The 21741-nt window shown below is 47.5% G+C and overlaps 1 protein-coding gene across 3 annotated transcripts in view; it reads right to left on the reverse strand.

The window, feature by feature from the left end:
• Nucleotides 1–3425: 3425 nt before the first annotated feature.
• Prag1 (PEAK1 related, kinase-activating pseudokinase 1) overlaps nucleotides 3426–21741 on the reverse strand; it is an 88703-nt gene continuing 70387 nt past the window's right edge. For all 3 annotated transcript variants that reach the window (XM_085680199.2, XM_085680198.2, XM_048456591.3), the window contains exons 4-6: nucleotides 21354–21511; nucleotides 10769–11526; nucleotides 3426–4936 (exon numbers count right to left, since the gene is read on the reverse strand). In XM_085680199.2, coding sequence (XP_085536325.2) covers nucleotides 3818–4936; nucleotides 10769–11526; nucleotides 21354–21511 — 2035 coding nt within the window. In that variant the 3' untranslated portion in view covers nucleotides 3426–3817. The remainder of the gene's footprint in view (nucleotides 4937–10768; nucleotides 11527–21353; nucleotides 21512–21741) is intronic.

The raw sequence follows: 21741 nt of genomic DNA on the forward strand, positions 1-21741 counted from the left end.
AAATTAGAAACCTACTGCTTTTAGTGAGATGTACCAGGTTTATCTTTAGATTTTGAAAGATTCTTAGATGGTAGCAGAGGGAAGAGGGTTTGGCTAGCTTACCGACTATCTTGTAAGTGTGTTTTGGTATGTGTATTGGGGTGGGGGTGCTCATCTGTGGATGTGTGTGAGGAGGATAGAGGTTGACATTTGTTGTCTTCTAAGGATTATTGCTTAAAAAAATCTGTAGTTTACCATTGTATCTAGACTGGCTGGCAAGCGAGTCCTTGGGATTAGCTTATTTTGCCCCACTAAAAACTGGGGTTAGCAATGTGTGCTGGCCTGGCTGGCTTTTACTCTGTTGGTAGAGACCCAAACTCAGGTTTTAATGTGTTCATAGTGAGTACTTCATTCACTGAGCCCCCTCCCCCGCCCCACTGGCAATGCTGTTAAAGCACAGATTTCAGAGAAGTCATTGGAGTAACATGTATGTTCGCTCTTCCAAATGCTCACAATATTTTGTGTGCATGTGTACATCACACGAGTTTCCTCCAACCCTTGGCTCTTGGAAACCAGTAAGTGTTATATCAAGTGGTAACTGGAGCTCTCCACAGAGCTGGGCTTTTTAGAGCTGAGCCATGTGTTATGATAAACAAACAACCCCCCAAGTGCCTGTCTTGCTTTTGGCAGGGGTGTTCGGGATTCAGCTGTGAGGCGGCGGAACTCCTACAGAAGGAATTTGGGTAAAGAGAAAACGATTCCACGCCTTAGCACAAAACTAGGAAAGGCCCACAAACAACAAAAATTGCATATGGGCAAAGGATATGGGGGCGACCTGACTCAGAACTCGAGAAGAAAAAGACCAGTACTTAGTTTTCAAGCCAAGAGGAACGAAGGAGGTGAGCACACAGTAGTTTTAAGTTTTTTTTAAATCTTTGGTTCACTGTATTGAAAAAAAAATATTTTATGATGGTGAGTGAACCAAGGGCCTCATAATACTTAAGCTTGTCCTCTTGCACCAAGCACCAAGCAGCACCCTCAGCCCCAGAGGAAGTATTAACCAGCTAGGTGCTGTACCAAGTCCTCACACCCTGGGCATTTCTGTCCTACAGCCCTACAACAAAAAAAAACCTGTTGCTTCTGGTTGGGTTTAGAGCGGGAGCTTCAGGCCGGATGAAGCAGTATACCCAGGTGAATTCAGAATGAATAAAACCACTTTTATTTTTATTTATTGACCCTCTGAATGTAGCGTGCCCGAAGCTATTCGCCAAACCGCTCTTTGTAGCTGGATGTCGCAACGACTCAGGGACAAGCCTTGATGGGAAAAGGCTTGAACCCCACACGCTTTGGCTTTGTTCGTGGTGGTTATAAGAAATTGCCCTGTCTTAGAAAAATGCCCTTTTTTTCTTTCCCTTTCAAAACAGCTACTAGGATATTAATTATTCCATGTCTTCAAGTGAAGGATCCTAGACAAATTCCCTCTAGAACTAAGGGCTGGGTAAAGGTTCGCTCCCCCTGGTGAATAGTTCCTTAAAATTACACGAGACAGAATTCTGCCAGAGGGGACTTTCTTCTTTCCTTCTTCTACGTGAGGCTGGCGAGTGGTCCAAAAGTAAGTTAATTGGTCTCATTCCTCTCAACTAGAATTTGTTGCCACTGTTTCTTCTTTCACACCCTCCCCTTCCCTCTTTATTTGGTTACTAAAATCATTCTCACAAATTCAACTCTTTTCTTTGCCTAAGGTGGGTGGCACATTCAAAAGATCCAATTAACTCGGAGATTAGAAATATGCCTCCAGAAACGTTCGTGCTTCCAGCTGACCCTATAGTTCCCGGGCAGAATGCTCCTTTCTTCCCTCTCCATTGTTTACTTATTTCAAGAGAGAAAGGACAGGAAAACAAAAGACAGCGTCAAGGACCGAGGTTTTGCCTGAAAAATTCCCAGCGACAAACCACAGCAGGCAAACACGGCTCCGTCCATTTAGACAGAACCTACAGAGAATCATGATTTCCATGTCCTAAGTTCCAAGACCTTCCATGGACACAGTAAGAGCTGGTTTGAGCTAGTTCTTTCCTCAATGAAAAAAAAAAAAAAAGATGCCCCCGGTGCTTCTTCCATCGCTGGCGGGAGGGGAACATCGTGTCAGAGGACGGAACTGCCAAGGCAGCGAAGTAAATGTGTTAAAAGGGACAGGCTGCTGGGCTGCTAATCACACCCCCAGATTTCCCAGACATCTATACTATTACCGTCTTTATGTGTACTTAAAAACTGTCAGAGTTGTTAACAAGAAACGGGAAACCAGTGGGTTTGGTAGCAGGAAGATGATCCTCAGGCAGAAATACAAGGGCCTGGGAGATACTTCACCTTAAGTCATCAGTGTGTGCATCTGGTTTTAGGAGGAAGGACCTAACTCTCCTAATTAGATTCTAATTTTCTTAATTAGATCTACTGCCTCTTAATTCTGTGCATTAAAAAAAAGACATACCAATAATATTAGCTTCAGTACAGAACAAGTACTGATGCATGTTAAATGAGTTTGGTGAGTTTTGTTTTTGTCGATAGGCCTTCACTAGGTAGCCCAGGCTTACCTGGAATTTGCTATGTAGATCTCCAGCTCAGGGAGATCCAACTATCTCTGCCTCTCAATTTCTGGGATTACTGTGGTCAGCTGTTCAATGATTTTTTTTTTTTCTAAAGCAAAAGATTCGCAAGTGGGTTTAGAATGGAGATCTCCCGCTGGCATCTAGACCCTAGAGTTATATCCTTGCACTGGTCTTGTCTGGCAGGGAAGTATGCTGCTTGCTACTTGGCACCCCTTTCCTTCTTCCTGCCTGGGGAGACTGACGCTGTCAGTGGCATCACCCAAGCTCCCTTACGGTCAGATGAGCCTGGGGGTGGCAGGAAGGAAACGGATGCACCAGGAAATTCTACCCTTCCATCTCGGCTTGCAGAAGCCCCACAGTAAACACCTCCCGTGCACGTCCTGTGTCCTGTGCTTGCTTTTGTGTGTTCTTTTAATGACCCACACACTTTCTAAGAAGACTGTAAGGGTCTTTCCTTCGAACTCGGCTGGTGGATTTTGTTTGCAGCCAGGTCTCTCAGAGATACAATGGTGACAGACTTGGCAAACTGGAGATGGGTTTGGAGCAGTAGTAGGGTTAAATTTCAAACACCTGGGATGCCACCCAAGTTTTCTTCCTTGCAGCCCGTTGGCTGCAATACTGACCCACACCAACACACCCGGATTTCTGTGGATTGCTGCTATACCTGGTGAGAGATGTAAGACAAGGGCGGTGCCAGCCAGTTCACTCCTCTGCCGCCTCTGCAGTGAATAAGAGATTCTACTCATCAATGAGTATAGTGCACTCAGGCATTCGGAGGTAAAAGGGCTTTGTTCGTGACTCAATCTAAAATACTAATACTACTACTAATAATTCTGTAAGACATTTTCTTTCTTTCTTTTTTATTGTGGAGGTTTTTTTTTTTTTTAAATAACAATTTGCAAAAAGGGAAAGGAGACTCCGTAATGGGGTATTGAGGCAGGAATCTAAGCTTCATTCTGCCCGTGGAACTGTCCTCAGGACCTTGCGCGAAGCTAGAACTGTACATAATTACAGAGGTGGTGGAGGTGGAGGGATGGGGGCTCTGTAAGGAGAGGGGGCTGGAGTATGTGAAATGACATCCTCGATCTTTCATATTTATATTATATATGTATATAAAAATATTACATCCAAGGACGACAGTCATTTGTACCATTTCCCAGGGTAACCCGGATGCAGGCAAGGAAAGAGCATGGGGCGGGTGTGGAAGGAGGCGGTGGAAGCGCCTGACTGGAGGCTCAGAGAAGCTGCAGGAGCTTCAGGGACTGTAAGAGGGCCCCCGGCTCTGCCGAGGCCAGGTACTGGCAGCAGAGCCAGTCCTCCAGCTCCACACCCCGCCTCCGGTCCACCGCCTTCTCTGCAAACTTCATCATCATCAGGGCTCGCTTCATGTCGATCCAGTTGTGCAGAGTGCTACACAACACCTCCTCTGAGGTGCACGGCTGCTCCACTAGCTCCCGCCGGGGCCCCCACAGCAGACACTGCAGCACCCGTTTAGCCTCACCTATGCGGATGCGCTTGATGGGGTCGGCCTCGAGCAGCAGGTGAGCCAGCTGCTGTAGGCCAGGAGAGTAGAGGGACAGTGTGGGCAGCGGGGGTAGGTCCTCCCGTCGGTAATCACGCTCCCGCAGCTGGGCCCGCACCTCGAATGGGTTGGGCTGGTGGAGCAGCTCATAGATGAGGATGCCCGTCTGGAACTCATCAAACTTGCGGTACTGGGAGGCAGACACGATCTCGGGGGCCAGCCGGGCCTGGCTCTTCTTCTGTTGCAGGTTGGTGGTGCCGCCTGGCTTCTGCTTGGCCTTCAGGAAGTTGCTGATGATGAGCCGGGGCAGGTGCTTCTCACCAGGTCCTCCCTGGCAGGCAGTGGTGGCTGTGGGTGTGGCTGAGGGGCACCGGGATGTGGTGGTGGGCGCGGTGGGAGCGGCAGAGGGTCCCGGCGAACCCTGTGGGCAACAATGAGCCAGCAGCAGATTCTCCAAACACAGGTCCCGGTGGATGATCCCGTGCTCCTTCAGGTGCTCCAGCCCATTGCAGAGCTGCAGAAGCAGGAAGCACACCCGCCGCTCGTAAACCTCAGGCTCTGCGCGATGGCTGGCCGTAGAGTCCCGCACGAAGTCGGAGGCCGTCTGGTGCGGCACCTCTCGGGTGATGACCACCACGCAGTCCTGCTCCTGGGCAGGGGGATGCGAGGGTGCGGCAGGCACAGCAGGGTCCTTGCTGGATGTGTCGGGGGAAGCAAGCATGCTGGAGGGCACAGAGGCCACAAAATGGCCGCAGTCTTGTTGGATGTTGAAGTGCACGGGCACAGATGGGCTGCAGTACGAGGCTGATTTGGGCTCCGGGGTTTTGCAGATCTGTGGAGAGATGGAAAAATGAGGTGAGGAATGGGATTCGCGGTTCTCTGAAACAAATGCCAGGCTATTCAGTATAGTACCATGAGGTGGACAACTCCTTACGTCATATCATACATTAAAAAAATCACTCAAAGGGCTCACCAAGACTTAAGAGTTAGTTCTAAAGCATTCAAATTTTAGAAAAATATGGAAGAAATATATGACAGCATTTCTGAGACTTCAATTTAAGCAGCATTTTCTTTCCCTTCTCTCTCTCTCTCCCCCTCTTCTTCCTCCCTCCCTCCCTTACTCTTTCCTCTATTTCTTTCTGCCACACTGGAGGTGTGGGCCACAGAAGAAAATAATCCAACCCCCTGTTGCTTCAGGGGCACTGAGGAACAAGAGAAAGATGGCTCTCGTCCACAGAGTGGCCAGGATGGAGTCTCAACAAAGCAGACCAGTTTCCACAGAACTCAGGCTCACTCCCCATCCTTTCGTGTGAAAGCAGGGTGGGGCTGTGAGGGGATTTCAGCAATCAGGGTATTCCCGCATCTTTAGGGTTTGGTCATGTTTCTCCAAGTCGCCTTGCTTCCTAGATCTAGGCAGACATGCAATGCCTGCTCTCTGAAACAACCTAAGGGCTGAAGGGGTAGCTGCTGTACAGGGAAGCTGTACTCTACCCCAAGCCATAGCCAGCAGGCGAGGGCTGATCACAATGGTGTTTATGAAGGGACACAGGACGTCCTGAAGTTCCGTTGCCTAGACCTTTCATGCCATTTACTTCTGTTGCAGCCATATAAACCATACAGCATGGAACTCTGAATCAAAGAGTTCATTCAGTCTCTGAATAAAGTTTTTTTTTCTTTTACAAAGCTAACCAGGGAGTGGGTAACACATTAATGCACTAATCTCTTCATTGTGGAGGAAGACTTGCAAGAAAAGGGAAGTATGTCTACCCAGACATTGTTCCCTAGTATATTAATAAAACTGATTTGGAATCCACGGAAAGGAGCTTGCCTCGGGATCTTACTGCAACATATCCAACCATACCGCTTTTAAACGACATTTCCCTGGAATCCTTTTATTTATTAAGTGCAACGCTATATTTATCATTTTTATTATGAAGATGATATGTGTGTGCAAGGAGAGGGGGACGCTGTACATGAATGTGAGCTGTGGATTGTGGAAGAGGTGGAGGGTATCAAAGGACAACTTCCCGATTGGTTCCCTCCTTCCACAGTGAGTTCTGGGGCTCAGACTCACGTTGAGACTTGCACAGCAAATGGTTCCAGCTCTTTGGCCTTGGAACGCTTTTAAATGAACGGAAGTTGGTGGGGACAGGTCCCCGAGAAAACCTTGCCTATAAATATCCAGTGACTGCCCAGCTACTGTCTGTCAAGCTCGCGGAGGGCAGGTGGAGGACGTCACTCTGCATCCACAGCAGATACACACTGGACCCTTGCATGTGCTGGGCACCGTGTCACCCATGCGGGACTCAGGAGATGTCTCCTTAAATCCTGCAAAGCTCAGAGCAGTAGGTGCTCGAACAGCGAGGAAACCGCGGCTTTGGAAGTTGAAACTACCCGACCAGGCCCCTGGGAAGCGTTCTCTAACTCAAATGCCCAAGCTCTGGGTTTAAATGTCAACTCGGCAACCTTCGACAAGTCCCAGGCGATTCTTTTCTGAAGCGGTTGTGGTCTATTGAGAAGCTTCAAATATGGAATTGAAAAATATGGAACAATGCAGCCTCCAGCAAATACAGGGCAAGGTTTCAATGATTCTTGTCACTGATGGCTATGTGACTGTCTTGTGCACATTTCTGTTTAGAGTGGCCTTATTTAATCTATATTGTCAACAGTGAATGCACAACCAACACACTATGTAACTCATATATTCTCAGTAAGTCCGATCACGGGCTCCCTGTGTAGGAACACTAACAATCCCTTAGCATTACACTTGAGGGGGGAAGGGGTTAAATATCAAACTCATGAACAACAGCAACAATGCAAAGTATAAAAATAGTGAAAAAGGGAGGCGCGGAGTATACTAAAAAAAAAAAACCCACATGCTTTTGGTTGGAGCAGAAAGCAGATGCTGAGCGTATTCTAATTCCCCATCAGCTGGAAAAATGCACACTGGGCCATCCCCCGTTTTCTTCTGTCCTGCACATGTCTGCAAAGGATGGGAAAATGCTTTGAGTACTGATCTATGGGTTACAAATAAATTTCAGCGGGCAGATTATGCTCCATATATAGAAGTGACAATGCTGAGACTCCACGGCATTTATCTCTCATTCTGTTTTCTTTGTGCTTTTAACTGGGACAGTGGAGGCTCCTGAGGATTAGCTTAAATGATACAGGTATGGCTTTGGGCACCAAGCCTGGCCCATGGTGAGCCTGCACTGAAAGGGTTGCTATGGTGACCACTCCTGCCATTATGTCTGTAGCCATGTGGTGGGGCAGAGCTATCCAGAGCCGGTTTGCAAGTTCTCTACAACCCTTACCGGAGCAGCTGCCAGGGCCTGGGACCGGGCTTCCATAGCCCTCTTTCCTTCAGGGTATAAAAGGCTCCAGCCCAGCACAAGCAGGGGCCTGGAGCCCCAGCTGAGCCACTGACATTTTGCACAGAGATGTAAATGAAGGAGCAGGGTAAATAGTAACTGGCTGGAAGCATTATAAAATCAGTGAGCAGGGCTTCAAGAAAGGCTCACACCACAACCACCCCCTCCACTGGAGTGACTTGCTCTAGGAACAGCATGCCCTCCCAGCCCTGGGTGGGGCATCCTACAGCGTGCCAGGAGGACTGAAAAATGGAGAAGTGACAGTCATCTTCATCTCTTCCTCCTCTGCCACCCGACTCATTTCCAGGGGACCCTGTCCTTGGCTTTAGCTCTGGAACTTTCCAAAGACCTTGGGATCGGCTCAGGTTGCAAACTTTGGTATGCCTTAAGCTTTGACCGTCATTGATGGGTGAAAATCTGGACTAGTTCAGGTCTGTTAAGCAATTTATAAATAAAAAAAAAAGAAATAAAAGAAAAAAAGATCCAAAGCCTCATTGGTCCCTAATGATGAACTGTATCTCTACATGGCGGAGAAACAGCTTCAACCCCCAACTCCGAAGACCTTGTGATTTTTCTCCTTCTCTCTGGCACATATTCAGGGAGTCAGGCTCTAAGAGCCGGTTTATGTCTTGATGTTGCAGGTCAATGAGCCTGTGATTGGAGGTTCCAGAGTCAGGTGCAAGCAGGTGCCTGTCTGCCATTGTTCACTGGGATTCAGGAGCAACACTGCATTACATTTCGGTGTCAGCTCCATGCTTAACATGCATAGATGAACTGAGCTCAGGGACACACACACACACACAGGCGGCTGGGAAGGAGCCCAGCTCCCCCTCCCGTGGGCTCTCAGATGACTGTATTCCGTCTAGACTGCAGAGCTAATGAAGTGGAACAGCTGCACGTGCCAAATGATGCTTGCAGCTCCCTGCCCCCCACCGCCACACCAGGCACACTGACGAAGTCATCATGCCTTTCCCAATTACAGAATCGTATCATGCGCATGTGATACCGTTCTCTGAACTTTGTTTTACAGGAGGTTCAATGAACAACCACTTCTCCGGGAGAGTCAAGTAGGAACCCTCTGGGACCCTATCCCCATCGGAGATCAAGGCTAATCTTCAAGATTCCTCCAGGTTTAAACTCCTAATGCAATAAGGGGTAACACTTGCCCTGCCATCCTCCGGGGAGGCTGAACTTTTTGCTATGTATTGGGGAACATTGGCTGTAGATTTCAAGCTACTTGGCACAATCACTCATAGGTAGGGTAAGAGTCTCTGCCCAAGTGCTAGGCCCTCCCTTGGTTCTTGCCATGTAATCCCATCACTTTCTTTGAATTAAATTTCTTCAAGACTGCATGAGACTGATGTGGGATTCCTTTCTGTATGCTATGAATATGTTTTATTACCATTGGTTAATAAAGAATCTGCTTCGGTCTATGACAGGGCAGAATATAGGTAGGCAGAAAACTAAACTGAATGCAGGGAGAAAGAAGGCAGAGTCAGGCAGATAGTATGTTGCTGCCGAAGGAGAAGGACATCAGAACCTTACTGGTAAGCCACAGCCTCATGGCAATTCACAGATTAATAGAAATGGGTTAATTTAAGAAGAAAGAGCTAGCTAGGAATATGCCTGAGCCACTGGCCAAACAGTGCTGTAATTAGTATAGTTTCTGTGTGATTAATCAGGCCTAGGCAGCCAGGAAACCAATGCCCAGTTTCTGTTTACATGACATCTCCAGGTTCAGCATGAGGAAGCAAGGTGACAGTAACGGAAGCTCATGAGCACAAGACAGGGTCATGGTCTGGAGGACAAGCCACATGCCAAGTTCTCACATTCACAGACCTTTAAACGTCTGTCCAACCTGTCCACTCAGGGAGCCCGCATGGCAACATAGGGGCATTCAGTTCATCTTGCTCGGATCCCTTCCCAGTCACCCTCTGCCCTTAAGATGCTCCCCAATTGCAAACAGTTACATATATGACTGTCTGCTCTACTTCGTGATGGTGCCCAGGCAGAAAGACAAATTCAGTAGCCATTGTGCTCCACGGTTGTGAATTGAACTTTCCCTCGGTTGGCAAGATGCAGGGAGACTCTTCCTTGGGCTGGGGCAGGGGCAGTAAGAAACATTTCTCGTCACAGTGGGAAACAATGGTGACGCCATGCTGGCTGAGCTGCTGAACTAGACTTTAGACTGCATTTTCAACTTCCCACATCTTGCAACTTATAATGCGTACTTGGGGACAGAGCTTCAGCATAAATCAAGAAGAAAATTTACTGGATACAGCATCCTAACAGAAAAAGAAACTATGAGCCCTTATCTTTTAACTTCAGTTAGGGCGGTGGGGGGGGGGGGGGAATGGGACATGAAGTTTAGTTTACCAAGAAGGCAGCTTCTACGTTCAGACATGAAGTGCCAATGAAGTCCAAGAACTAAAACCATAGACGCTCCCTTGGGACATTCACCTTCTTCCTCCCCTTCCCTCCCTCCTCTCTCTTAATTTCCTGTGGGCTCGGTGATTAAAGCAGGGTCCTCACATACACTAAGCAAGTGCTTTACTACTGCATTACACCCTCAAACTCCTTTTTTATTGTAAGACAGTCTGGTTGACTTACGCAGATTGACCTTGAGCCCAGACCGTGGGCTCTGTGCACCCACGGTACCCTCTTTATAGAGGGGTGGCTTCTAAGTGTACAGAACTCCCTTGAACTGACTCGCCAGGGCTCTCGATCTGTCTTTTCTGGTGGGATCACAAGTTTCTCCAAAGAAAAATCTTAAGATTCACTCCACTGGCATTGGTAACTAACCCACCAGCCAAGAATCTTAACTGTAACAGTACATACTGAGCAAATGTTACCATCACTTACACGGTTCAGGGCAATGCCTAAGTCTAACGCTCCCGCCTCCAACACTTGAGAGCAGGCACCTTAACGATCCGTTTCTTTTACCGGATTATAAACTCCACAAGGGATCTCACGTCCATACCTCTACCTTCAAATCTTTGGGAAATACCTAGCAGAGAGTAAAAACCCGCAGAATATTTGCCTGAACTCTGCTGCACTGAAAGCTCTTTTCCAATTGCAACTGGACCACAACCCTAAGAGTTGCCCACATCTTATGCTGATGCTAAGAATCTCACGGCGCTACTTCCCAGGGCCAGGCAGAGAGCGAGGGCACCAAGTACCAAGTATAAAAGGCAGCTTGCTTATCTACACTTCCAAAACATTGGAGAGGTGGAATGACAGGCCAGGATCCGCTAGTCAGGGCACAGAATGGGAGGGGCGGGGGTGGTACCGACCTTCACAGCATAGGTGCTGCCAGGGTCCTCGGAGCAGGTGGCGCAGTAGTAAATTGCATCCCCCGAGTCGCAACAAGGCTTGTTGCACGTCAGCTTGAAGAGCGACCAGTTATTCTCATTGAAGCGCAGTTCTTTCTTCTGGCCACCCATGAAGAGGTCTTCACACTTGGTCACTAAGCGGGCCAGCGACTGTGTGTAGAGGCCCCCCAGCTTGGCGTAGGTGCCCTCCTTGCTGCTGATGCTACTCAGCAGGCTGTGCAGCTGGAGCTGGGTACTGCCGGAGGAGGCCTGGCTGGACACGCTGAGCTGGGAGGAGGAAGAGGAGGCGGCGGCTCGGCACGGGAGACTGGGTCTCCCACAGCTCCCTTTGCTGCCTGCCAGCCCCAGGGCTGGACCCCAGGGGGCACTGCCTTTGAAAGCTTTCTCCAGAGGCTCAGAAGAGGAGAAGACAGGGTGGGGATGGTCTCCAGAGTTTAAGGAATAGCTAAAAGGAGGTTCATCGTGGACACAAACATTGGTATCCGAGTGGCTTAGGTTCAGCTTGGGGCTTGCCGTTCGTGGCTTAGGGGAGCCCTGGGTCCAGAAGAAGCCATCAGGGGATGAGGCTGCACGGCTCACTATCTTTTTCTGGGGCAGAGGAGGAGGCTGTGCGGGATCACTGGGGGACACATCCTCGGTGGAGCCGGACGGAAAAGGGACAGGAGCAAACAGTTTTTTCCCACTGATGGTGGGTGAGTGGGCGGGCTCATATGATGGACCTTAAAAAAAAAAAAAAAGAAGTAGATGAAGAAGAAAGCATCAGGTTAGAGACCAATGCCACTGACCCAGGCGCTGTAGGATTGTAGGATTTGGTCAAAGCAATCATTTTATTGTATTCCTTTTCTATTTCTTCAAATGGTGGTGCACCGTGGGCAAAATGCAAACTACACAAATGGTACAGACTGACAGTTAAGTCTCCCTTGAGCTTCTTCCCTTAGCACTAGGTCCCTTTGATCAGAGGCCTTCTCTGTCAGCAATTTCTCACGCATTGTTCTAATAACCCAAATAAATCTGCATGTGTAGGCGCAAACAACATCCGTTCTTTGGAATACTGCTTTTCTTTCACGCCTTGGGTAGAGTTCATCTACTTCAGTCTTCTGAATAGTGGTGTCGTAATATATTATTGGAGGTAAGTATCACGGTCTAACTAGCAGTCTCCTGATAGACACTCAGGCGATTGTAAAGCTTCGCAAACCACACTGTTACAGCAACAGTAAACCTGAACGCACAGGACTTACGTGACTTGAGCCCACTTCCTGAAAAGTCAAGTTTAAGGAAGTATTATCTACTAGAGTAAATGTGGTTCTTCCCCATCTTTGAGGTATGTGTTTCTGTGATGTGCGCATGTGTTTATACATGGATGTGTATGGATTATACACGTGTGTGTATGAATGTGGAACCCAGAGGTCAACCTTGGATGTCATTTCTCAGGTGCCACCCAACCTATTTTTTGAGAAAGGGTCTCCGGTTGGCAGGAGGCTTACCCATGAGGCCAGCAAGCTGGGCAAAAAGCCCTAGGGTTGAAACTATATCTGTTTCCCCAGTACTGGAATCATAGATGGTGTTGTCACACCTGATACACACACACACACACACACACTTTAGCATGGGCTCTGAAACCCAGGTCTCTAGGCTTGCACAGCATAGCAAACACTTAATGACGGTGCCATCTCTTTAGCACAGATCTCTGTGTTTACTGTGTAGTTCTTTGGGATGTCACGAGTACCTTTCTGGTGTCAGAGAATATCAAGTCTGCAGAAAGTTTAGAAATCAGAAAGATCAGAAATTCAAAATCATCTTTAATTGCGTACTGAGTTCAATCAAGGCTAGTCAGGGCTACACAAGGCCCTATCTCAAGGCAAAAAGAGAAAACCAAACAGTAAGACATGGGGATGGCACATAGTCCTCCTTGCCTTCTTCCAGCCTGAAGTGGCTTTTGCTCTTGATTCCTGGTTGATCATACACACAGCTTATCAGGGTCACTGCAGCTGTCCTTCCCACATGGCCTTGCTCAGCTAACGACGACAGGCAGGCTCAGTTAGGGAGGGAGCGTTGGGTGTTCCTGCCAGTAAGACTAAGTGAATGATTTATGTTTCTTCCAGGACTCTCAGGTTAATAACAAGAGAGAGGCACAGTGCGGACCAGCAGGCCTTCCGTGTCTGGGAATTCTCCCCTTGTAGTCTCAGCAGACAGTGATTCAGAACCAGCCAGCGTGCAGCAGGGAGACCACACCGGACTCTGCAAACCTGAAGTCCTCGGGTCTCCTGTCCCAGGAAAGTGCCCCTGCTCCCATGGACTGGGTCAGGAATGGGGACAAAGTTTACAGATGATTCATTTCCTCTCAGCGCTAGCAGGAGAAGTGGAGGGGGGAGGAGGGTTGTTTCCTCATACCCTGGATTAGAAAAGCCAGGGACATGATACCTGCCTATGAGGCTCCCTGAGCCCAGAAAGCCTCTGCTAGTGAGTGAATCCTTGGGCTCAGGAGCAAGAAGGCAGGAGCTTTTAGATACATCTATGTCCTCATCAATTTGCCTCTTGGGTACCAGAAAACAGCCAGTGTATTACCACCGGGGCAAGGGCTGGAAGTGAAGGTTCAAAGTGGAGTGAAATCTGAACACTTGGTTAGGGCCCGAATCAGTGCCTCTAGGGTCAGAGGCCCAGGGACAGGGTTCTTTTCCCATCCCAAGTTCAAGATGCTAGTGGGGCTGCCACCAAGTCATTGTCTAGGGGCCGTCTGCTCTTTGAGCTCTGTTCTAATTTCCCAAGCTGGACTGATTTTGTCCTCATCTTTACTGTCAACTGTCTGAATGTCACCAACATGTCCCTTTACTTTGCTTCTACTTGGGATTGAGGGAAAATGACAGGAATAAACTAGTCATATCCAGTTGAGTCACCTCCATTTAAAAAGAAGAAGGAAGAGGAGGAAGAGGAGGAGAAGAAGGATGAAGAAGGAAGGTAGAGAGAGAGAGAGAGAGAGAGAGAGAGAGAGGATTGTGCCATTTGGAATTCTACCACTAATGATCCTGAACATGCATTTTGTCTGAAAGTCATCCCAGAAACCCCAAAACAATCTCTAGGCAGACGGCTCTCTTGCTTCTGTCATTCCTTTCTCCATCTCTAGTCCCTACACTGGAGGCTGGTCACCTTTCCAATGAGGAACAATGGGGGTACCCTAGTCCATCCCACGCACCTCCCCGAGATGGCCAAGGAGAATCAAAATGTCAGTTATAGGCCCCATGCAGAACCCGTGTTCAGGCCGGTGAGAGGAAGAACGCCCAACCCTGTTCTGTGTTCCCATGGCAATCCTGTAGGAACTGAGTTGGTGGGAAGTTTTGATTGGATCTAAAGTCTATAGCTGCTTGGGAAACCTGGTAAGGAGGTTAGGTATTCAGAAGCAGGTGCAGCTCCAAGGATTAGCATATAGGCTAGTCAAATACATTTAATTTCTAAGATGTTGTGAATGTATACCATGATGTTCCAGCTAATGGAAGGAGCCAATGCAGAAATGCTCCTGCATCACACACCTGCCCAGCAGAGGGAAAAGCATGAAGTCACAAAAAGCTTATCAGTGATGGTTGATTCACTTGAAGTGTAGCCTTCATGTATCCAACTGGGCATTACATACGTAGATAAAGAGTTTCATTTTTTTTAAATACAAATGCATCTGGAGAGACAGCGTAGGTAGTAAAGAGACCTGCGTTTGAGCTCCCGAACCCATGTAAAAAGAAAGGCATGGCGGTACAAGTTTGAAATTCCCTCACTAGTCTTGAGGAGGGGAGGCAGGCAGACTCCCCAGGGCTTGCCCATCTAAACTACTTGGTCAGTTTCAGGTCAATGAGACTATGCCTTAAATCTTAAAACAACAACAACGAAATGTGGATGACACTTGAGTCTGCCCCGTGATCTTTACACATATGCGCACACATATGCACATGCCTGTACCTGTGCAACCAGGCATACTACGAACCACAGGCCTGTGAGAAGACAGCTGTACACTCCTAAAGCTCCTATCGCATCTCCAGTGTGGATAGACTCGAGCTACCTGGAAACGGATGCCAAAATGTGACCGTCTACGCAGAACCGACTTTTCTAGCATATGATGGCATTTTCTTGATTTTTTTCCTTAGAGAACCGTCCTTCGGCACTGCCCTGGAGCAAACAGCCTTCGAATGCTGTGTTGGGCTAAGTTTCTATTTACAGCAGACACTACAGGCTGCACTTAGTAAAGCCTGAAGAAGACATGCCTCTTCTGACACCCAAAATGTTTTCATAATTCACAGGGAAGCCATTGGTCCAGGCCTAAAAAGACAACCTGAATGACTTTGGCCAATGGCCAGAAAGACTCAAATTCAATGGCAACCAAAACTTAATTCTACTATATCCTGGTTATATGTGGCACTGGGCAGCTGTCTCCAAATTCTGACTACAATGAACAGTAGGAAAGGCGAAGCAAAATTTCTGGGAGCTGGGCAAATGCTCTAATGTTGAGCTAATTTCTCAGTTGAGTTATTCTGCCTGTGAACTAAGACTAAGGGTTCCGAACACCATTTCCCAAGTTTTCCTTCCAGTCTCCAGGGCCACACACAGCATACCCAGTTAGAGATGAACACCCAGCACCCTTTCAGTGCGCATGCTTCTGACAAGAGAAGGCTCCAGCATCACCTGTGGCATGCTGGGTGGGTCTCCCGAAAGTGGAGAAAAGATGTATACAGGTCTGATATCTTTATATTTAGGAGCAAAGAAGGAGTCAGGATTTCAATGGTTGGGAAAAACAGGTTCGTCTCCATTTAGAAGGCAGGGCAAAAGTTCAAATGTGGTAGCGGGAGGTCTACCTTATGATAGTCTTCTCTTCTTGCTGGGTTTAATAGGTACTTCCACTGTCTCGACAGCCAAAACAGAGCTGGCCTTACAAAGGAAGTGGTCAGCCCTGTTTGGAGCTCTTCTCTGCACCATTGCCTGCCTGTAGCCAGGCTGGAGCAAGCACTGAGGCAGAAGGCACAGCCCCTACCAAGATCTCCAAGCTCTGTACATGTATGTTAGTCCCTACCCTATACATGCGTGAGGAAAAGCCAACTGAATGTGTGTGTGTGTGTGTGTGCGCGCTTGCGCGCCGCGTGCGTGCTTGTGCGCGCACGTGTGCTTGTGTGCAAAACTTGGAATATTCTACAGATTGATACTTGACAACCAAGTATAGCCAGGCAAACAGCCTTAGAGATTTCTCGCCCATCAGTTAATGTTTCTTAAGCATCTACTAAATGTGAGACATTAGAAACGAATCAAGTGGGAAAAACTCTCCCTAAACCCTGGGGCAGTTTGATCCCTCATTAGAGATGAGGAAGGTACAGCCAAACCACCTGTGTTGGCACCTTGGTAGGCACGAAGAGGCAGCCAGAGAGGTTTCTGCCAACCAATGGGTAAGGTAGGGGTTCAGGGGTTCTCTAGCCTCGTGATTTTCCAAAGGGAAGTTGTGCAAACTTCTCATTTGGCTCCAGAATCTCCACATCACATGTCAAACAAAGTAAAGGGACAAAGCAGAGTAGTCCTTTCAGAGGAACGCCTGGCTTTTTCAGGAAGATAAACATGGTTCGAGTTGGAAGCATGTTATTAGCGTTTTGCAGCTGGACGGAAAATGTGGCGTTTGGGAGGAATCTCTCCGGACCGTCCGCTCATCCCTGCAAGCAACAAGATAGTTTGCAGGGAGCAAAAACTCTTCATTTGGAAGACAGTTCCTGAGTTTCCTGTGCCAGCCAGCGTCCCATTGTGGCTCTGGAGTCGGGGCCTTTTGTCTCTTGCCCGGACACAGCCAATGAAACTTTTTTCTTGGGTAGTGAAACTGAAATTTCACTCAAATCACTTTTCATCATTGGGAGACAGGTAAGCTGATATTTTTAGGGGACAAACTGAGGACGACTGCTTGAAGGACACCCACATGTTAACGCACCAACTCCATTTCTCCTAAGAATTTATCTCAAATGTTCTCACCAAATCTCCCCAGGATCCACGTTAGTTTTCTAGCAGAACAGCTTGAATAAGTATTGGTAAGTGAGGGTTTAAATGAAGGTCACAATGAACAGCGACTTTAAAAACTGAGTTACACTAAAGGTTCTGACTGAAAGACTTCAAGTACAAAAACGTACACAAGTGAATTTTAGGTCACCCGAGAGATTCATAATGAAGTAGAGAACAAGATGGGGTGTCGGAGAGAGACCTTTCACCGCTTATCTCCCTGCCTTGGTTGACATTTAATCATAGACACATACGACCTTACTGAAGTAATAGTTTAAGACTCAATTTAAAGAAACCCATTTAAGATGGCGCCTCTTTGCTGACAGGGTAGCTCAGGATACTGAAAGAGAGTATTGAAATAGAATATATTTTCCTCTGGGACAAACCCCTGTCCTTCCGTAACATTTCCGAGGACAGAATGCCCGACTGAGTTCCTGATGGGCTGGGGGTATATACAGTGTTAGGACAGTTACTTATATAATATATTGGACTGAATCTATGGATTTAAGATTGAACGATCTAATAAGTCCATCTAATCTAATAGAGCATACCACACATTCAATTTAGGCAGACAGTTGCCGGAGGATCTTTTTGAAAAATGTGACCTCTTCTGCAGAGCTGGAGGAGACCGTCGGGAAGGGGAACAAGGGCCTGCTGAAGGTCACGCTGTCACTCATTCTGACTACAGTCTAATCTTTGTGGACTTCCTGTCTCTCTCCTTGACAGGCATTCCTACCCGTTCCCACCCCCTTCCTGGCTTGTTCTCTCTCCACAGCGCTTACTAAACATGTGGAACTAGCCATATGCCCTCCGAAGAAAGGGACTGGCAGTCATTTCTGGGTCTTCGGCATCTGGAGTCATACCCAGCCCATAGCTGATGACAAACAGCTGCCAAACGAATGACAGAGCGTGTATGCGAACACCCCCACCCCACACATATGTATGTATTATTTTAAAACCTATCGGCGTTGCTGAGGAGGAAAAAACAAGCTGATTGAGGCCACAGTGTTTAGTTACGTTGCTCTAGCTCTGGCTGGCTAGCTATAAAATAAGGCTCAGCAGGGCATCTGGCTCCTGTATGGGGCGAGGTTCTACTGTTCCCTGCATGGGCAGAGCTCTCTGCCCTGTTCCGTTGCCGACGCTGGCTGCCTCTTTTCAACAGCAAATCCTAACCTATGTCTGTTGAATCACTCAGTTAAAAGGGGGAAGTGATCATAATAGGACAGCAAGTCTGTATTTATTTGCGGTTTTGTCGTTGTTTTGAGTCAGCCTCTCTTTACAGGAGGCTGGCCTGGATTCCGATCACACTGCGGAGGATGACTTGGCACGCCCAGTGTTCTTGCCTCCCCCCCAGCCACGCACTAGGACTGCAGGTCTGAACCACCACCCTCGGCTTTAGGTTTGTATAGTTCCAGGTGGCCACTTCAAGCATAAGCTGGCCATTTAGCTGATGACGTCCCCCTCACAGCCACCCACCGGCTCTCCACAACAGACCCCACTACAACCGCATTTGTCCTTCAGCTGCTGAGACCACTCTGTCCTTCTACTCAGGTGACTGTCGGCTTAGCACACTGCCCGCACAGACAAAATGTCCTAAAAGATGTACTAGGAGGGATACAAGATCTGATAAAGGTAGAAAGTGAAAATTTTTACAATGATATAAAAATACCATTTTGTTACTTTAGAGTTTCGACAAACGCCTACTTAAAAAATTTAACGGGTTTGAAATATATATATGGGGAGGGGTTGGTTTTTTTTTTTCTAGACAGGGTTTCTCTGTGTGTCCCTGACTGCTTGGAACTCACTCTGTAGACCAGGCTGGCCTTCAACTCAAAGATCCACCTGCCTCTGCTTTCAAACGCTGAGATTAGAGGTGTGTGCTACCACCAGGCCTTATATTCTCATATAATTTAAATTAAAGTATTTCTTTTGCTATGAAACCTGGACAGAAGATCTCCTATTTTGGCCACCAACCATGATAAATTCCTAACAACTTTCCATAAGCTACTGCTGTGATGGAATATTCTGGAAAGACTTTTTCCTTAACACAGGCCACATCATAGATGCAAAAACCAAGCGAGACGCATTGCTTCTCCAGCGAATTCTTGCTGCGGAGAAACGCATAACCCAATGATTTCTTTTTTTTTCAATTAAATCTTTTACTATTATTATTATTATTATTATTATTATTATTATTTTTGTTTTTTTCCAATGATTTCTTTTGACTGTCCTTAAGACTCCAGAGAGGCTGACACTAATTTTCATCTCATACAACTTCAGCTTGAACAGATGTCTCGTCCCTTCTGATTCGCTGCCTCACTGTCCTAAATGTCAAGAAGTTAAGAAGCACAAGTGTTCGCGTGGTAAGATAAAGGCAGATATGAACTTGAGGGCAAGCTGGCAGTGTTGGCCCATTCCTTCAATCCCAGCACTCGGGAGGCAGAGGCAGGTGGATCTCTGGGTCTGAGGCCAATCTGATCTACAGGTGAGTCCCAGGACAGCCAGGGCTACTGAAAGAAATCTTATCTCAAAAACAAAACAAACAAACAAAACAAAAGGATCTGAAAGCGAGGGGCCCTGAGCTGTGGTGAGAGACAGAAAGAAGGATTTCTCTTGCCAGCTTCAAAACTCAGCTCTGGTCCAGACCCATAGGAAAGAGCAGAAGTCGGTGTGGGAGGGGTCAGCATGCTTGGTTGGGGAGAAACCTACGTTTGAAGGGTCTTGCCTGCTGAATATCTCACTTGTGCTAAAGCAATGACTATGGGAATACATTCATTTTGACTCCTGCTATTCGGAAATTAACGTGAGAAAAATGCCTTTCTTGAGTGCCACCCCTGTCCTCACAAGATGCAGGTGGCTCTCTGTGCCCTAGTCTGCACAGCTTCTAAATGCGCTGCACCCAGCTCCCAGCAGCACAGCTCCCCTTACCTGCACCCAGAATAGCACATCAAGCTGTTCCGCTTTCCCAGCATGCTCAGAATAGCACATCAAGTAGCTCTCCTTTTCCCAGGATGCAACGCTCCCCTGCACCTTTGGCTCCTCTTGACCGATTTAGTACTCTGGAAAATCCTTGTTCCTCCTCTCCTACGTCCTCGTGTTTAACCATACCTGTCTTCTCAAAAAAGGCTTTCTGGAACCCTCCCTCCATACTCATTCTAGATGTTCTAGCGTTCAGGGGCAGCCTGACTTTTTGTCTTAGCCCACCCACCCATGGGTCACGCATGTTTTAATCTTATCTTTCCCAGCGCTGAGAACAGACATCAGGATTTAGGATTTAGTTCAGTTCTCACGGTACCAGTCTTGTGGTGACTGAGGGCGGGGTGCATTGTTGATAGCCTCTTAGAACTCATCCATGGTCCTCAAGAGAGTGAAGGATAACTGGCTGGCATGGGAGCATGGCTCAGACATCCAGGCCTTTAGGGAATAATCTGCCTCATTGAAATTTTGCACAGTGGGATAGGAAAAGGAAGGAGATATGAGTCCAGAGGAGCTATGGAAAAAGAAAAAGACAATCTTGCTTTTGCACATTTCCCCCAAATCCAGACAAATACATTTCCTATTTTTGAGTGAGAGCTAGCAGAGCGTTCTCATTAGAAAAGTTATAATCCACATTTGCCATGGGGTTCTCTACCCCAAGAAGAAGTACTTTCATAGAATGAGGATGTAACACCAGCTGAGGTGTAACCCTAACATGGTAAAGCAGCCTAGGAGAAGAGCAGGAGAGGATGCTCACAGAGCATGCCCAAAGGGTGAAAGATCATAAACACTACCATGACATCCACAAGGGCAGAAGACCTCAAGCTCCTTTTTGGGAACATGCCTAACAGGACACATCCACATATTATAGTTCAACAGTTAATATGGAATAGGGGCGCACAATGACTGCCTTCCCTCATGTTTTAATTAGTAAACATTTGCGCAAACATCTACTGTGTTCATGTATGCATACATGTGTATGCATGTAAATGAGACACCAAGATATCTGACATTCCAGGGACCCCTGTGGATGGGAAGAAAATAAATATATAACTTGTAACTCATTACTCAGAGAATCAGGAGCCTTTCAACAAACTTTGTGTGTGTGTGTGTGTGTGTGTGTGTGTGTGTATGGGGGGGATGTTTGTGTTCACACACATGTGTTAGCTCAATCAGTTGGACTGGCTAGCTAGCAAGCCTCAGAGATCCTCTGATCTTTGCCTCCCTAGTGGCCAGGATTGAAACCCAAGCCTTTATGCTAGTATTGCAAGTACTTCATGAGCAGAGCCATCTGGTCAACCCTCAACACATGTTTGAATGTAGCCTCCTTCTACCCTGTCCCCAAGCCAGTGCACTTCTAACTGCAGAGGGTGATACAAGGAGGTAGCTTGTCATGTTCACAAGGGACAAACTTCACCAGCCCCTGGGAAGGGTCTCCTTCTAGCACAAAGCAGTCCTAGGACTAAAGGCCTTGCTTGAGCCTTTCAAATCCTGGCAACTGACTCGGGTCTGGTTTGCAGACTCTGTAAATGGGAAGCCCGTTTGTGGAGGACTGCTGTATTACCTCCATCGCTGCAGGTCCTGGAGTCAGAGGCGAGGCTGTCCGTGGAGCCCGTGGTGAAGCTGACGTGGGCCCCCCTGAAGGACGGGCTGAGGCTTTCTGCAGAACTCTGGCTCGCTTTTTCCAAGTCAGAGCTGCTCTTGTTCATTTTTAACAGGTGCCTAGGGAGGGAGCAAACAATGGACGTGAGGACATGAGGATATGATTCAGTTGGTTTCCACTGACAGACCCTGCTGATGGGTCACAAGTCTCCCATGCTCTCAAAAATTGCCCAGCACCAGGAAGGTATACACAAAATAATCTGGGGGGAACAAGAACAGGGGTTCTTATGAAATATTATGCACAGGAATAGTGCTTGCTGAGATGGTCTGGGGGAAGAGTAAATGAATTC

The sequence above is a fragment of the Myodes glareolus genome, chromosome 23, assembly GCF_982192425.1.
Source record: "Myodes glareolus chromosome 23, mMyoGla1.1, whole genome shotgun sequence".
Classification (NCBI taxonomy): Eukaryota; Metazoa; Chordata; class Mammalia; order Rodentia; family Cricetidae; genus Myodes; species Myodes glareolus.